General features: G+C 40.9%; 1 protein-coding gene across 3 annotated transcripts in view; it reads left to right on the top strand.

Moving 5' to 3' along the window:
• The window catches only part of Eif2ak4 (eukaryotic translation initiation factor 2 alpha kinase 4), a 110,699-nt gene that overhangs the window by 16,609 nt on the left and 75,693 nt on the right, over nucleotides 1-18,397 (top strand). For all 3 annotated transcript variants that reach the window (XR_010048015.1, XM_003475680.5, XM_063250295.1), the window contains exons 2-5: nucleotides 5,438-5,550; nucleotides 9,575-9,677; nucleotides 15,108-15,260; nucleotides 18,236-18,316. Coding sequence is in view for 2 of the 3 variants with exons in the window: in XM_003475680.5 (XP_003475728.1) it covers nucleotides 5,438-5,550; nucleotides 9,575-9,677; nucleotides 15,108-15,260; nucleotides 18,236-18,316 (450 nt within the window). In the remaining variant the exon portion in view is untranslated. The remainder of the gene's footprint in view (nucleotides 1-5,437; nucleotides 5,551-9,574; nucleotides 9,678-15,107; nucleotides 15,261-18,235; nucleotides 18,317-18,397) is intronic.

Below are 18,397 nucleotides of genomic sequence, written 5' to 3'. Positions count from 1 at the left end.
TTCCACCAGCAATGGAAGAGTTCTTTTTTCCCCACAACCTTGCTAGCATTTGTCACTGATTGATTTCTTCATGATACCATTCTTTATGGAATGAGATGAAATCTCAGTGTTGTTTTAATTAGCATTTCTTGAATGACTAGTGATGAGCATTTTTTCATATATTTATTTGATGTTTGTATTTCTTCATTTGAGAAATATGTATTCATTTCAAAGGCCCATTTTTGGGTTGGGTCTTTAAATTTGGGGCTTTGATTTTTTTCAGTTTTTATATAATCTAGATATTAGTCTTTTGTTTGTTTGTTTTGTTTTTGAGGCAGGACCTTGCCAAATAGTTTAAACTCACTGTGTAGCCCATGCCGGCCTTGAACTCATGGCGATCCTCCTGCCTCAGCCTTCCTAATGCTGGGTTTATAGGCATGCAGCACCATTCCTGGCCTCAGTATTAGTCCTTCATCTGAGCAGTAGCTGGTAAAATTTTTTTCCCATCCTGTGGGTGATAATCTGCACTCTGTTGGTGTTTTCTCTGTAAATGCTTTTTAATTTGATGAAGTCCAGTTGTTGATTCTTTATAATATTTCCTGTGTAATCCAGATTTTGTTCATAGTCTGTGCCTATCCCTATTTCTTCCAGAGTTTTGTATTTTATTGTATTTTATAGCAGATTAGGTGTTTCTGTTTTTATATTTAGATTTTTTATTCATTTCAATCTTACTTTAGTGTATGGTGAGAGATGTGGGTCTAGGTTCACTTTTCAGCATGTGTGGAGTCAGTTTTCCTAGCACCATTAAACAAAGAGGGTATCTGTCTGCCAGCGCAGGTATGTGGCTCCTTTGTCAATAAGCGCCTGCCTTGCAAGCAGGCAGTCGTGAGTTCCATCCTTGGTACCGATAAAAAGGAAAAATGAAAAAAAAAAAAAAAAGATGAGTTAGCTCAGTGCGCTTAAAGTTGTTTCTGTGTCTTCTGTTCTGTTACGTGAAACATTGTAGAGATCTACTAAGCCCGTTTATTCAAAGGTTTGGTTCAGCTCTGATATTTCTTGGTTTTGTATTTTTGTTTTGTTTGGTCTAGTTGATCTGTTTGTGACTGGGCTATTGAAGTCCCCCATTGCTATTGTATTGGTGCTTATTTGAGTTTTCATGTGCATTAGTATTTGTCTTATAGTTAGGTGGGTTGATATTTGGTGCATAAGTATTTATGATTGTTATCTCATCCTCTTAGATTGTTTCCATAACAAGAATGTAGTGACCTTTGTCTCTTCTGATCACTCATGGCTTGAAATCCAGTTTGTCTACAAACAGAGGAAACTATCCCTGCTTTTTTCAAGGTTCCTGTTACATGGAATGTTGTTTTCCATCCTTTGACTTTCAGTCTATGAATTTCTTTTTTCCTTGAATGTGTTTCTTATATGCAACGTATTGCTGGATCATTTTCGATCTAGTCTACCAGTCTGTTTCTTTTCATTGGTGAACTGATAAGTATTGAGTGACCCTTATCAGGACTTCCCATTATTGTTTCACTTTCTTTCCCTTTTGTTTAACTGTTCACCTTGCCTAGTAGATCCCTTCTATTGGGATTCTTGAAATTGTTGTCTTCATTATTTCTAGAATATCCTTTACAACTTTTTGGAGTGCTAGATTGGTGGTCAAAATTTCTTCAGGTGTTCTTTATCGTGTAAGTGTCTTACTTCTCTATCAATTTTGGGTTAGAGTTGTTTTCTTTTAGGGCTTGAAATACTTCACTCCAAGCTCTCCTTGAGGATTTGTTTTCAGAAGTCTGCTGTGATTCTGATGAGCTTTCCATTATGGGTGATTGGTTTCTTTTCTCTAACAGATTTTAGTATTCTGCTCTTGTGTTGAATTTCTGGAATCTTGACTGTTATATTCCTTGGTGTAGATATTTTCTGATCATGGCTATTTGGAGTTCTGTATGCCTCCCTTAATTGTATGTCACATTGTTTTTTTCATGGTTGAGAAGCTTTCTGCTGTTACTTCTGTGTACAGATTTTTAATGTCCTTTGTGCTATCTTCTGATTCTCCATTGATACCATTTATTCTTGTCTTAGCCTTCTTTGCATCATCAAGCAGCTGTTGGGTCGATTTTTCATGGTCCCTTGCTATTTTTAAGAAGTCTTTCAGTTGATGATCACCAACCTCAATCCCGTCTTCTAGATCTGCTTTTTACTTTCACATTGGTTGGCTCTGTTTGTATACTTTTAATAGAACTTTCAATCTCCTGGATTTCTATTTGAGTCTGTTTTATAGAATCCAATTCTTTTCTATGTTGGACTTTTATGGTTTCCATGTCTTTCCCAAGTGCCTCTACTTTTTAAAAAATCTTTATCTACTCTACATTCGCTGATCCCTTCTTTCATTGTGGTCATCATCTCTTTAATTATCTCTGTTTTGGCTTTTGTCAAGAGACCTATTGATCTGTTACTTATACTGCCGCCATTCATAAAATTTAAGATAAGTTTTTTATTTCTACCACTTCAATGCCCTCTTGATTTGCCTTGGGCAAGTTGGGGGTTATTGGTTGCATCTTTTTGTATCATCTCATTTTCTATTTTTGTTGTTGTTTATTTGTTTTCCATGTTAAGGCTTATAAATTGCTTATCACTAGTATCAGAACCTCTTTAGGAAATGACTGATTTTCAGAGATATCTTCTAGGCATGGCTTCCTTTTGGCTTTTGAGTCTGTCCCAAGATCCTGCCTCTTCAATTTACTAGAGATGCAGGGTTGCTGTCTGTTTGGCCTAGTACCTACTGAACTACTGGGGGCCTATCATATTCATGGATGACAACAGAGAATAAAGAAAAGACAAAAGACAATATTTTGGGGAAAGAGGATGGGAGGACTCCAAGAGGAGTCTGATAGACTGAATTTCTGATCTCTCAGTGTTGTCCATGTTTATTAGTCAATGGGTGGTTAATGAGACGCTCAGAGGAAAATGTGCTTTTCTGGAATAAGAGACTGTTGCAGAAATGGGATAATAAAATGGGTTAATATTTCAAAGAGAATAAGATAAAGTCCTTCCTCTGGATGCCTGTATTTTGTGTTCTGTAGGCAGATATTATCTTATCTCAAGAGGCTATAAATGTGAGCTTTCTCAAAACAGCCAGAGAGCTTGCAGGTATTTATAAACTCTCCTGCCCCTTTAGGCAAGTCACACTGATAGGACCACAATTATGTAGTCTGGACCCTAACATAGTGAACTTTTATTTCATATCCTCTGGTCACCAATACTGGACTATAGTATTGTTTATGATCCCCAGACGATCTAGGTATTAGACTATAAAGAAGATGAATTGACCACAACAACTGTGTCATCTTGGCTAAAATAATGCAATTAGTAGTAACAATACCATCATCAAGCACAACTAGAAAATGGCTAAGTGTGATTATTGTTAATTTGCCATCTTTAACCATGAGTACAAGATTTATAGTTATATAATAACATCTAAAACAAATTATAAAGTTATATACATTAAGTATCCACTCAGTAGAGTGATTTACCCTCAGGGGAGAAAGCTTAAAAAAGGTAAGATGGAAAAATAGAGAAATAAAAGAAAAAGCAAGATTAGAAGCAAGGCTGAAGGACAGAAATTTTACCCAAGTCTTGAGAGTTGGTGAAGAAGATAGGAGGGAAAGAAAGAAGGGAAAAACAAAAGCAAAACTAAGCTAAAAACAATGTTCACACTCATGAAAAAACAGAAACAGTAATGCGGGAGGATGAACAAAGAAGAACGGAGACTTCTCTGTGATTTCAAGTCTTTCCGTATCTTTTAGGGTTTACAGTTTGTGGTAGTGTCCAATTCAGAACCTGGCTCCACTGCCCACTGTAGGCAAAGGAGGCCGGCAGAGCCTAGAGCTGTGCTGGATTGATTGCAACAGATCTACATGCAGTAGGATCAGGGCGGGGCCGACTCTGACGCTTTCAAATCCTCAGAAGTTCAGACTGATCCTGGCTCTGGTTATAAGGCTGGGACCTGGGTCTTTCAGCCTGCCGTACTCTTGATGTCTCTTTTCGGACTGACTGTGGCTCTCTGACCCTGATATCTGCTATGTTCTTCCCTTACCCAGTCACTGTGGAATTTCAATACTAGGAACTGTGAGATGAATCCAACCCGTGGCTGCTCCAAGTCCTGGATTCAGTTGGGCCCCTCCCTGCAATGGCATCTGACCGAGCAGCCTCTGCTGTGGACACAGCACTCACCAGGGGCCATAGTGCACAGCCTCCACTGCTCGGTCCCATGGTTCCTTCTCTCTGAGGGCCTCTGGGGCCACCCAGTTTCACCGTGTCTCTGTAGACTTCAGCTCAAATAACTTCATGCCAGGAGGCCGGAGCCAGGGAGAAAGTGCTGTTGGTCTCCTCCTTTTTGTGCCTTGAGACCTGTCTCTTTTCTTTCTCTTTGGGCTCCAGTTTCCCCTTTAGATCCTTCCTGGGTTCTGGGGGTCCACCTGCTTCTTTCTTTTTTCTCCAAGTTGTTATTATCCAGTGCCTGGATTCCAAATCTTGAAGGGTTGATTTGTTGCTGTTTACTACTGTGCCGTCTCCCAGAAGTCCCTCTGTGTGCTGTATTTTGTAAAGTGATATGTACAATAAGAGGCAGCAAGAAACCGTTTTCTCTCTTTTTGTTTTAGAGAAATCATTTTCTCGACAAGATTTCAATTTGCTGATTGTAATATTTTTCCAAAATTTACTCCTGGGCATACAGCAAAGGCTATGAAGAGCTGACTTTCTGCAGAAAGCACTTGTAAAATTTTGTCTACACTGATGTCTGTTTTTCTGTTTTTAACAAATGAGGCATTTTATTAGCCCAAAATCATTTGTGCCCATTCGTTGGTAGCTGCCAACAGTCCAGGCGTTCTGTCGATGCAGTGCTATTTACAGCCTGTCACGGTCCCTTTCCACCATTTTCATCCTCACCTCGGGGCTTGGGGGACCCAGCATGCCACAGTCGGAGCCTTGGCAGAAATGGCTGGGCAAGATCCCTTGTCTCTGAGGTCTCCAGGGAGGTCTTGGTCATGGAGGCAACCCTAGCTCCCCACCTCCCCGAGGTGCAGATGGGGCACTTTGCCTGTGAGTGCAGCTGCTTGTAGACCACATGCCCATGGTAAAGCCAAGGCTTCGTGTTTGGGCACCTTGACTGTGTCACCCATCCTGCGTCTTCCTGAGGGTGGCTGATGGACTCCAGGCAACATGTGGCGTCCTCCTGCCACCCCAGGTAAAGAAGGTCTCACTTTTAATGTCTCTCAAAAGGAAGGTTTTTTGGTATAGCATCCCTAATTCTCTGGATTGTCAATAGAAAATGAGTCATGTTAATACAGGAAAACATCAGTCTAATACCTATGTAAGATATAATTACATATAAAATTTTGAAAGTAGAACTCCTGAGTTGAAGTAAAATCATAAAAAAAATGTTCTTTTCCTCTTTCAGGTGACAGAGCCCCCTGAAATCAATTTAGTTCTATACCCTCAGGGCCTAACAGGTGAAGAAGTGTATGTGAAAGTCGATTTGAGGGTTAAATGCCCACCAACCTACCCGGATGTGTGAGTACCTTTATAAATAGTTACAATGTGATTTCAGTTTTGCTTTGGTTTAGATTACAATTAACAGTATTCCCCCCATTCCACATAAAATTTCATTTCTTTTTTTTTTTTTTTTTTTTTAACTTTTTATCGGTACCAGGGACCGCCTGCTTGCAAGGCAGGTGCTTATGCCGCTGAGCTAAATCCCCAGCCCCATCATTTATATTTCAAAAACACTACTTTTGTTGTAGACATTTTCATGAAGCCTGGTGTAAGTCTGCTTAGAGTTGTAGAATTCTCATTATATTTGCATTGTGTCTACTTTTGTGCTTTTGCTGACCTGTTAATTTATTTAATTCTTCATAAGCTAGGAAGAAGAAAAGGCTAAAGCCACATCAACTACTTAAAGCACTTGTGTTCTTAGTTTTAAAGTACAAATGAACTGGACGTAATGATGCATATCTGTTATCTCAGTGCTCTTTGGAGGCTGAGGCAAGAAGGTAACAAGTTTGGGCCCAACCTGGGCAATTAAACTAGTGAGCGAGACCCTGAATGTAGCTCAGTAGAAATGACATTGGGTGCTGTGGTTCGTTTCTGTCATCCCAACTAATTAGGAGGCTGAGGCAAGGGGATTGCAAGGCTAACCTGGGATGCACGACTCTGTCTTAAAATGAAAAAGGCTGGTAGAGCACTCCTAGGTTTGATTCCAGGAACACAAGAATGAAATAAAATTAGAAATCAGGTAGCTGCCTGGTCCTACCTGTGCCTTATTTACCACCTAGAGTACTGAGTGGTCCTATGCTCTGCAGCAGAAAGCTACTGGTGAGTCTTCATTGTGCAGAGCCACCCTCTGCGACATAGGATGCTTAACATCCTGGACTCCTACCCTGTCGCACCAGGTGTGTTTGCCATTCATGAGACAGCACAACCCCAGGCATTTCCACATTGCTCCTAAAGGTGATATCACCTGTGGCTGAGAATCTCTGTGAGAGCAAAAGTATCAGCTGTCAGGACCAAAGGGGTCTCTTGTCGAAGTGTCACATACACTTCACCTAATCTTACCCTTGAACTTCCTCAAATGTTCCCCAGAAAATATTTACAATTGTCATTTATGATGAAGGACGTGATCTGGAAAGGTCAAGTAAGAGGGATGCTTAGGACAGGATTGGCTGGCGTAATGTGAGAGGGCTTGAACTTAATTGTGCAAGGAATCAGCCAAGGTTTTTGAGAAGGAAAGTAGCAAATAAAAGGCAGCACTGCAGTCCGTAGTCGGCGTATGTGAATCTGGTGTCCTAAGAGGGGACACAGGACATGATCTAACAGGCCATGCCTGAGTTCCTGGAAGTCAGTAAACCTCTTTTGCCTTCAACATTGTATTGAGAGTATACATGATAAGTATGCAGAAGATTAATTAAGGTGAGAAGTAATTAAACTTATGAAGGAAAGTTAAAATTGTGCCTCTCTGGGTGTTTTAGGTTTTTGGTTTTCCTGCAATCACCTGGGAGGCCAACAATTTAATTCACTTCTGACATTAACTCCAGAGTTAATATAGACCCCGTGGGATAGGGCTCAGTTCCACAAGACCACTGCCCTGGCAGGTACCAGTTGCCAAACCCTGTGATTCTGATTTAAACATAGTGCCAATAAAGTTGGGGGTTCCCGCAGCCTCTTCAAGTTTGACGGTGTACTAGAGGCCCTCCCAGAACAGGAAAATACTTACATTTGCCGTTTTATCAGAAAGGATGTGACTGTAGAATGAACAAATGAGAGGCACATAGGGCATAGCGTGTGGCAGAGGCCCAAGGCCTCTGTGCTTTCCACAGACCTGCCCCCTACTTTGCAGTCTCCCCAATCCATGGCATCCATTCCACAGGCATGACTGCTTAAAAAATTGGCTGTTGGTGATAGAACATCCGGAGGTCTGCAGTGAGGTTGAAATTTCCCATCCTGTAGTATAGGCTTAGTCTTCTTGGTAACCAGCTCCCTATCTATAGCTGTCCAACCACAAGAGTTAACATCCTCAGCAGAGACTTCAGTGTGGTAAGAAGGGGTTTGCTATGCATAACATGTGATGTTCTTCTCACCTCTGTCCTTAGGGAAAGTTCAAAAGTGGTAAGAATTGTATGCCAGGAGCTGGATTCAAAGATGTACAGAGAGAGAGAGAGAGAGAGAGAGAGAGAGAGAGAGAGAGAGAGAACTGGATTCAAAGATATGCATAGATAGATAGATAGACAGACAGACATAGATATATTTTATACCATAGACTCAAGAGCCCTATAGGTTTACTTTTGAAAAATCAAGGAAAATTTTGAATAAATCAAGTACCAAAATTCTAATTATTATTTGTGAAAGTAAATAAATTGGAAGCTGTCTAAATGTTAAATGTTAAATAGGGTTCCCCAGCCTTGATAGATGAGGCAGGATAGTTTTTTATTGTGTTTGTTAGCTTGTGCTTTGTTGGATTTGTCTGTGTGTGTGTGTGTGTGTGTGTGTGTGTGTGTGTGTGTGTGTGTATCTGTCTGTCTGTCTGTCTGTCTGTGTTGTCTGTGTCTAGTCCTGGGAATGGAACCCAAAGTATACCCTCAGCCCTCTTTAAAAGAGACAGGGTCCAACGAGGCATTTAGCTCAGTGCCCTGAGTGCCTGCCTTGCAAGCATGAGGTCATGAGTTTGATACCAAAAAAAAAAGAAAAAAAGGAGACAGCGTCTCCCTAAGTTGCCCAGGCTGGGTTTGAATCCTGTCTCAGCCTCCCAGTGTGTTGGGATTGTAGCTGTGCACTATTATCCTCCTCCCTCAGCCTCCCAAAGTGCTGGGTTTACAAGTGTGCACCACCATCCCATTTTGTTGCTTAATTTTTTAAAAAAAATAATTATGTAAGACTTAATTTGGGGGAATATTCTTGTCCTTTTGAAACAATATGATGCATGGAAATGTTTCCTTCTGTTCTTAATGCCACTGAGAAAGAGAGGACTGTGTGGCATTTCTGTGCATTTTCTCGTGAAGACCACTGTCTTCCAGATTTCCATCTAACCAGGAAGGTAATGATTATAGCAGACTGTCCCACCAGATGACAGATAAGTGTTGAGAGAATATAAGAAGGGGGAAGTTGAGACTTCCCTAAGATAAAATACCATGAGTCTCTCAGAAATGCTTCATAGGAAGCAATGAGTTATCTCATCAGAAACACTAAATAAATCCCGTTTAATCCCAGAGAGTTCCTAGTGGATTTTTATTGGCATGGAATAAAAGAAAATCTGAGGGCTGGTTGTGTCATTTCCTTGAGCTAAAAACGTCAATTTAAGTGAGCTTTGCTGGGTGAAGAGAAGACTGAGTCAAGCACCCTTGGAAGAGGCAGAGTTTGCAGAGTGTGTATGACTAGGTTTACAGGTGACCAGGCGAGCCTGCCCTCTGTTCATAAGCAGAATGAGTTTTGGGATGCAGTGTGACGTGAGAAGAGCAGCTGGATCACTGGCGCCACTATGCCTCGTGTTCTTGTTTTATGCTACAGCACATGGCTGAGTGAAACAGACTCTTGAGCTGAGCTGTCAGGGTTAGGTGCAAGGAAGGGTTGAGAACGACCATGCAGAGAACTACATGGTTAAATGACTACGCTGGAGTCAGACTCAGCAGGAAAAATATTTTTTTTGCTTTTGAGAAAAAACCCAGAGTTTGGAGTCAGGTGCAAATTAGAAGCAATAAATAATAAATGATGTTGGGAAAACTTTAATCAGGCTGTAAAACTGAAATCAGACAGAAGAGTTGGGAGAGAGCCAGCTGAGCCCAGGAAATCTTAAGTCTCACCTGGCAGCTCAGCCTGAGGACTGGCCGCTCCTTGTTGGGCATTCTGTCAACTGGAGTTGCTGGGATGTGGCTGAAATCCTTTCAGGATAAAGGGAAACATTGCTGGTTGTGTGGAGAGGTTCACCCACAACGTCTCTGTGAAGAGTTCTCAGGCCTCAAGTGAGCTGGAAACTTACTAAACATTAATGCAAACAAGCTGTCCTTTCTAGAATAACTCCTTTTCTTTTTTTTTGTTTTTGTTTTAGAGTTCCTGAAATAGAGTTAAAGAATGCCAAAGGTCTGTCAAATGAAATTGTTAATTTGTTAAAATCCCGCCTAGAGGAACTGGCCAGAAAACATTGTGGGGAGGTAAGAATTACAGGAAACCAGTAACACTCTGCATTGTGTTCACCAGCTTTTGCTGTCCTGCCCTTTCTTTGGCTTACAAGCTTTTTTCATGGCACCTCAAATTCAGTTTTGACTAGAACATGTTTTTTATTGGTATATATAAAGAGGGACTTGGTCATTTGCATTATGTAATTTATAAGATTTTTGGGTTATAATTTGTAGAATACATGCAGGTGGTAGTATCAGTGCTTAAGGACTTTGCTGAAACTAGCTGATATGAACCTGGCCACACTTTATTCACAGTTTGGACCTCACACCATGGGAGCGTCTTTATGTTAGAAAATGCAAAAAAAGCGATTTTTGACTGAACTTTCCTATTGTCCTTCTTAATAATCAGTGATTACTCCCCTTCAAGGCAGGCCTGGTGGTACACAGGTGTATTCCCAGGACTCAGGAGGCAGAGGCAGAAAGAGCAAGAGTTCAAGGTCATTTTGCAATATAAATGAGGCTCTATCTCAAAAACAAGCAAAAGAAAAGCTTATTCCTTCAGCATGTCTTCCATGTACGCTGAGCTCAGTACTATTTATTTTGAGTCAAGGTCTAGATATGAATCCTCCTAGAGAAGGCAGACTCAGCAAGACTAGGTAACTCCTGGGAGCACAGTAGTACTGCGTTTTCCTCAGGCAAAGCAAGCCAGTTTCCCTTCTGTGTCATCCCTCTCTTCCTGCCTCATATAAGCTCAATCATTGCCTAGTTTATATGTGCTAGTCAGCTTTTGGTTACTGTAACAGGTAACTGACCTAAGTGAACTTCTAAAGAGAAAAGGTTAACTTTGGAGATTTTGGTCCAAAGGGGACACATGCACTTCTAGACACAAGAGGGGGGACATAAAGGGGACATTCTAGATCCTAATCCTGTCCTATAAGAACTAGGAAAAGTAAGGAGGGACCAGTGTAGGGCTCTGCATTTGTCAGTCTGCTCTCTGTTAAAGAGACCTGAAGGAGCTCTCACCGTCTGGTAAGTGACTGAGCAAATTTCCACCTCTGTTCCTTTCAGCTATAGAAATTATGTTCACTGAGCTGGACATGGTGACACACATCCATAACCCAGCACTCAGGAGGTTGAGGCAGGAGAATTGCTATGAGTTCAAGGCAGGATGAACTACATAGCAAGATCTTGCCTCAATAAATAAATAAATAAACTGACTATAAAAAGTGAGTTCAAGGCCATCCTGAACTACATAGTGAGATCCTATCTCAAAAACTAAAAGAAAGAAAGAAATTGTGTCCACTTAATTTGTTATTTCTAGGAGACTGATGATTGATGATTTATAGAAAGCAATTGCAAAACATCCTGGAGCAAAACCTAGCCTTTGGAATTATTCCAGATTTCTTTCAGGTATAAAGGAACTCTAATGTCTAATGGAAAAATAATACAATTATGTTGAAAACTCACCCACAGAAAATCCTCTGGTTTCTTGGCTTCATCATTTGTAATTTAATTGTTTTGGCTTTATTTTAAATTAACCTTTTTATTTTGATATAATTATAGATGTGCTTGTGACTGTAATGCAGAAAGATCCATGCACCCTCTCCCCTTTCCCCTGGTGGTAACATTTGCAGTGCTTTAATATGGACACTGACATGGACACATTCAAGATAGACAGTGATTCTATCCTGAAGAGTCCCTCACCTCTCCTCTTTTGTAACCTCCTTTTCTTCCCCAATTCTCTGCTTTACGCATGGCAGCCACTAACTGTTCTCAATTTCTATACTGTGCTCATGAAATGGATTTTGTGCAGGCAATGTGCAAGCTTTTAGGATTGGCTTATTTCAGTCAACAGGATTCTCTGGAGAGTCATCCAGTTTGTTACATGTATCACTAGCAGTTACTTTTTTACTCAGTAAATATTCCTTAGTATGGGTATACCACTTTCTGTGTCTAATCATTCACTAGGTCAAAGGCATCTGGGTTCTTTCAAGTTCTGGGCTATTTCATATAAAATTGCTAAAATATTCATATATAGGTGCTCTCCATCTTTGAGCGAGGTTACATTCTGATAAACCCATCATAAGTCAAAAATTCAATTACTACACCGAAATGACTGCACATCAAAGCTTAGTGTGGTACACACTATGGAGCAGCAAGCAGTTCCCGACCATTTTGGCTCTAGGGACTGTTTCATGGAAGACCACTTCTCCATGGGCAGAGAGACAGGGTAGGGGGGGATTGGAGTGGTTTCAGGATGATTTAAGAGTGTGCAACCCAAATCCTTCGCATGTGCAGTCCACAGTAGGGTTTGTGCTCCTGGATGAATCTAATGCCACCCGTTGACCTAACCGGAGGGAGAGCTCAGGTGGCAAAGCAGGGAATGGGAAGCAGCTGTAAACACCGATGAGGCTTCACCTGCTCACCCAGCCTGACCTCACACTGTGCTGCCCAGTTCCTAATGGTCCAGGGGCTGAGACCACTGACCTGCAGAGTGGCTTTGTGTATTATGACTATTTACAGTTGAATCTTTTTCCTTTCTTTTCCTTCCCTTCCCTTCCCTTTTTCCTTCCCTTTTTCCTTCCCTTCCCTTTTTCCTTCCCTTCCCTTTCCTTTCCTTTCCTTTCCTTTCCTTTCCTTTCCTTTCCTTTTTTTTCTTTTACCAGGGATGGAACTTACGACCTTACTCTTGCCAGGCAGGCACTTATGCCTCTTAGCTAAATCCCCCACCTAGGTCTTTTCTTTCTACACTTCAGGTCCCATTATGCCCAGTTACTAGCCTGTGCCAGTGGTGGTGAACCTATGGCATGGATGCTGCAGCCAGCCACTCATACCTTTGAAAGCACTAAAAGTTTCACCATCACTGGCCTATGCCATGGCCCCGGGTGTTGGGGACTCCTCTTATAGAGGATGCCTTGTTTCTCCTTCTGGTCATATAGCTGACTGGGGTGTGCAGCTGGCTGTTGCTTGCCCAGCATCACAAGAGTGTTGTACCCTAGGTCACTAGTGCAGGGGAAGATCACATTTCAGTGGAACATAACCTTAAAGAGGAAGGAAAGTTCTGATACTTGCTATGACATCAATGAAGGGTATTATAATAAGTGAAATGAAATGATCACAGTACGACAAATGAGGTGTGATTCTACTTATACAAGTCAAAATATATAAATTCAGAGACAGAGAGTAAAATAGGGGTTGCCCAGGAATAAGGGAGGGTTGTTTTGTAATGGTCATAGAGTTTCTATTTGAGAAATAAAGAAGTTTTAGAAATGGATATTGGAGATGCTTGCACAACAGTATAAATGCACTTAACATTACCGAGTGTACACTTAATGTTTAAGACGATAGATGTTACATTATGTATATTTTGCCACAGTTAGAAAAAAGTTAGTGCTCATCTGAGATGTCCCTCACGTAATGAGGTTTGGAAGGCTCTTGAGTGTGGGAATGCACTGCGCAAATCACTGCTCTTATTTATCTAAATTACATTTTCATTAAGTCTAAAGTATTGGGAAATTTAAGACACACATAGTTCTAAAGATGTTGTTTTTATTTTCAAGGAAAAGCAGGGTATAATTAAGCATTAAAGCATGACTTAGGGATTCATTGCGGTATGGCATGCACTGATAACTGAGTATTAAAATGAGTCATTTAATTACCTGAATGGGAATATACTCTCCAAAACACATGTCCTTCAACACTTCCACTTGCCTCTGCATGACTGGTAACCTATACAGCAGCTTTTTTGTTTATGTGTCCATAACTTAAGTTTACCTCAGATTCTGCTTTTCAGAATCAGCAAAGTCAGATTCATTAATTCATTCAACAGATGTTTATTACCTGTCTGCTGTGCATCAGGTGCTGTCGAGGCACCAGGAAAACCATAGTAAGCAAACCATTGGGCTGCCTTTGGGGAGGGCAGATAGGAAGCAATGTGATGGCTTCCTGTACAACAAGCCAGGCGGCACTGCGTACTGCCAAGGAAAGTGATGAGGAGGAGACTGGACTGGGTGCTGGAGCAACACGTAACTAATATTTGAGCAGGGGCCTGAGGCAGGACAAAGAGCCACGTAGCATATTAGGGCAGCAGTCTACAAAATGGTTCTTTTCATCCGGTCATATAAATTTCATCAGACTTTCTTGTCCTGAAAATGCTAGTGAATAAAATCAAGCAGTTTTAAAAAATCCTTGGCTTCTGGTTTAGAAATGCTTTCTCTGTGATGTAGTAGAACCTGCCTGGTTCTTTTCCAGCTTTCTGTAGAACAGTCTTTGAGCTTGGCACTTAAGCTTTAAACTGGTGTTTCTCAACTCTAAATCAAAATATACCCGGGAAATGTCATAGTTCTGATGGAATAAAAACATTTTTTCACCCAAGAAGAGTTATGGTTTCTTCACATTTACTTCCTGACTGTACACAGTGGCTTCTGTTATTATTTACCATCCAATTAAGTCCCTTTAAAACTGCTTGAAACATATAATAGAAATAAGAAATTTTAAGTCACTCCATTAAAATTGAGGAAGAAGAAACTTCAGTGCTGCGATCCCCATATGTGAAAGTGGCTTAGTACTCTGCCTGTGGTCCCGGCGCCAACCAGGGTGTGGTCTCAGAGCCCCTCATGTTGCTTTACCCACCCAGGCGTGATTTATGACTTAGCCAGGGAGGCAGACGGTGGCTTTCTGTGTTCACAGTATGAATGTCAGTGGAGGGATGAGGTCCTTTTTCTCCCTCGCTTTATCTCAGATGCTTTTCTTAGTGGAGAAGAAATCTAGACCAAGCTCCTACTGGCTCATTACTAGCAGGTAGACAGAACAGAATATAATGGTTTCAGAATTCTGTGAGGACAGATAAAGCTGTAATGTTGGTGATGGGTACTCTGCTTAGCTATGGCTGTGTGGACAGGTATCCTAGTTGGGAAGGTAGCTTTTGCTTTCATGCAATCTTTAAAAATGTATATGTATATGTAGTTTATTTTGTTTTTGTTTTGTTGAGGCAGGATCTTGCTATGTAGTTCAGCCAGTCCTTGAACTCACTTTGTAGCCCAGGCTAGCCTCAAACTCACAGCAGCCCTCCTGCCTCGGCCTCCTGAGTGCTGAGATTACAGGCGTGTATCACCATGCCTAAAAATCTTAAATCTTTTATCAGATTTATTTGTACAGAAAAATATCTTATTGGATTCATTGTATAGGGAAATACCAATAAAATAAGTAGGTTTGCAAAAGAACAGTGAAGCTTTTTCTTTAACAAGCAATTTGTCTTGACTGCAGCACACTGCAGGGAGTGAGCTCCCTTGAAAGTGTGTCCCATGGCAAGGGCCTGCTACACCTGACTGTACACACAGCATAGCGAATGAAGGCCTTGAAGTCACTCTGAAGGCCAGCTCGATTGCTGTTTGGAAACCTCTCCTCTTTGCACGCTGTCCCCATTATCTGATCATCGTGGCCCATGTCTGTTGACTCCCTCAGGTGATGATATTTGAACTGGCTGACCACGTGCAGTCATTTCTGATTGAGCATAACAAGCCCCCTCCCAAGTCTTTCCATGAGGAGATGCTGGAAAGGCGAGCACAGGAGGAGCAGCAGAGGCTGTTGGAGGCCAAGCGGAAAGAGGAGCAAGAGGTAAGACGTCCCCCGACAAGCGCTGTGGGTGCAGCTTGGGGGCCTGCGGGCTTCTGCGGGTCTTCATGCTTACTGTCTCTATGAACAAACATATCAGTAAATTTTGCTCTGTTCATTTCAAAAAATGTGTACTTGTGTGAGCAGAGGGGCCTAAGAGTCACAGAAACTCTGTGCCTGGTTCCCGACTGGCAGTCATCATGCCACCCATCAGAGCCCTTGTCTAGAGCTTACAAAAAGAAAAGAGCCAAGAGGGTAGCACACTCGTGTAATTCTAGCACTCAGAAGGCTAAGGCAGGAGGATCACCATGAGTTTGAGGCCAGCCTGGACTCCACAGTGAGTTTAAGACCATCCTGAACTACATAGCTAGACCCTGTCTCAAAAAAAAAAAAAAAAAAAAAAAAAAGAGAGAGAGAGAGAGAGAGAGAGAGAAGAAAAAGGTCTGTTAACCAAGCTTCCTGTAGTCTTTCTGAGCTTTCCAATCTTACAATAATTTACTTAGTCTGTATGCTATTTGTGTGTGTGTGTGTATTTTGCTGGGGACTGAATCCAGGGCCTTTACATTGAGCTACGTCTCCATCCTTGTCAGCCCCCATATTTTTTAATTTAATTGGTTTTTTTTTTTCAGTTTTGAGACAGGATCTTGCTAGATTGATCAGGCAAAGTATGAACTGCAGTCCTCCTGCCTTAGTACCTCAGAGTGCTGGGGTTACCGGCTGCACCACCATGACCAGCCTTGGCCTTTTCTTTATGTAGAATAGGTATCTCATGCTCTAAGGAGTAGTAAAAGCCAGGAACTAAGCTGTTGTTTATGTTTATCTGTTTAGGTCAAAGATAACATATACCTCTAAATTTCCTTTTTCTTTTTTTCTTTTCCTGGCTTTTGAGACAGGATCTCCCACTATGCAGGCAGAGCAACCTCAGACTCACTGTGTATTCCAAGCTTACCTCAAACTCATGATCCTCCTGCCTCAGCCTCCCAAGTGCTAGGAAGATAGACATTTTCCAAAACACTGGCTTCCTTCTCGATTTTAACATAATTTTTCCCTATGTAACTCTTTGATTGACTTATCTAGGATATATTTTAGTGCAGGTTGTAGAGAGGAAAGCCTCAGTTTATTTTTGTCCTGGACATTTTCTTAACATGTTTATTAAATAATCATTCTTTATTGAGAGTATTTTGTTAAAAGATTTATTAAAGTCCTTTATTATATGTCTTGTAATATTTCCTCTACAAGTGTATTTGAACTACTTACCTATAGTAGGTTCTGTTGTTAAATTATCTAAGTTATTTAAGGCATCTCCTTTTTCTTTCATCTTTGTGCACTTTTTTTTTTTTTTTAGCTCAAATACCTCATTTTACTTCTTATGTTCATCCTGGGGAGGTGGTACATGCACCAATTGCATGTTAATCCTTTTTACCTCCCTTTCCTTCCCTTCTCCATGCCCCCATCTCTAGATCCCCTTTCTACTTGAAAAGATCTATCTACATATTTCCTATTATCTTTTATTTTGCCCTGTAAGTTGTTTTATAACTTTGTGTTTCTCATGTAAAAGAAACCATCAGCTTCTGTACCTGTTACATTTCACTAAGCATTGTAGTTTCAAGGTGCATCCATTTTCCTACAAATGACTTGAATTTGTCCATTGTTATGGCTGAGTAGTACTCCACTATGTGTATATTATGTATGACATTTTCTTTATCCATTCATCTGTCAGTGGGCCTATAGGCCAGTTCCAAGGTTTAGCTCTTATGAGTTGCTAATATGCTCTTGAAACTGCTGTATCCTCAGAATGCAAAGTATGTGACAAGTCATGCCTGCCCTTCTTTCCCTGTCCCTTTGTGTTTCATTATTTTTTTCCTTCACCATTCTCACACATGTATTTTTGCCCATGCCATGTTGGACTGTTCTCTCAAAATCAAAACAAAACACATAAACCTTCTTGGATTTTCACTGAACTAGCACCAAACCTACATATTCGTTTTGAAAGTCAACATCTTGAACGTGTTTAGACTTCTCATCCAGGACTCTTTGCACATTTATTTTGATCTTGGTGAGGTGTTCTAGTTTTCTCCCCATAGATATTACTATTTCTTACAATTACTTCTAAGGTTTTTTTTTTTTTTTTTTTCCTTCTTTTCTTAGGTTCTTATGCCTGGCTGTTTTTTGTTTTGTTCTTTCTGCTTTGTTTTCTTCACCAAATGTTTGTTAGCTCTGTCTCCTAGTGGGTCACACCCACTGTTACACTTAATCCCCTAGGGGATTATGTAGTCTTGTCATCATTTGGGGTGTACAGTTCCTTATTATTAGACAGTAGCGGATATTTAGCTAAGAGTCTTGTTTTGGTGCACTGCCTTAGCTGCTTGTGTCTTTAGGGTATGTTTTTATACTTTTTTGCAATTCTTTATCATAGTTTCTGGTGAGTCTCTTAGTAGCTTTGATACTTGTCATGTTCAATTTTAGGGACTAATAAAAAATAGGCTGAGACTAAATGACTATTTTTAGTACTGAAAAGATTGACTGCAGAATGTAGAGATGGCAGTAGAGAGAATGTAGAGATGGCTGGGCCATCCTCACCCCTGGCAGGTGCTGGGGACAGCTCCACTCACCCTCAGCAAACCAGCCCTGGACCTCATGGCAAAGAGCATCCAGAGTGCCATTTCCCTGTAGAAGATAAATAAGCAGGTGTCAAAGAGGACAGAAAGGGTAAGAATTGGCGGCGTGGCTGCAGTGAACGTCCCTCTGCTCTGTGTACAGAGGTGAGGGATGGCAAGTAGTGTCCTCTGCACAGTCTCCAAACCTCAGTCATGAAGCCATTGATGGGCCTATGGTTTGCACTAGGGTTCTGTGTATTTGGATCTCTTAGGGAAAAGGGGCTTGGGTTATTGACTTTTCAAAAGACTTTGTAGATCCATAATTTACTCATTGGATGGATTTCAGAGATTGGCATCTGATAGTGGCTTGATTTATTTCAGCAACGTGAAATCCTTCATGAGATTGAGCGGAGGAAAGAAAAGATAAAAGAAGAAAAGAAAAGAAAAGAAATGGCTAAGCAGGTACTCTGAATTTTGCTATGCTAGGATAATTTATGTTTTGCTAATCATAAATGTTTTTATTTCCATTGATATTTTACCTTC

The sequence above is a fragment of the Cavia porcellus genome, unplaced genomic scaffold (genome assembly GCF_034190915.1).
Source record: "Cavia porcellus strain 051 isolate PalLab524CR breed Dunkin Hartley unplaced genomic scaffold, mCavPor4.1 scaffold_6, whole genome shotgun sequence".
Taxonomy (NCBI): domain Eukaryota; kingdom Metazoa; phylum Chordata; class Mammalia; order Rodentia; family Caviidae; genus Cavia; species Cavia porcellus.
Note: the sequence above shows the minus strand (reverse complement) of the source record. Positions and strands in the feature narration are given on the sequence as shown.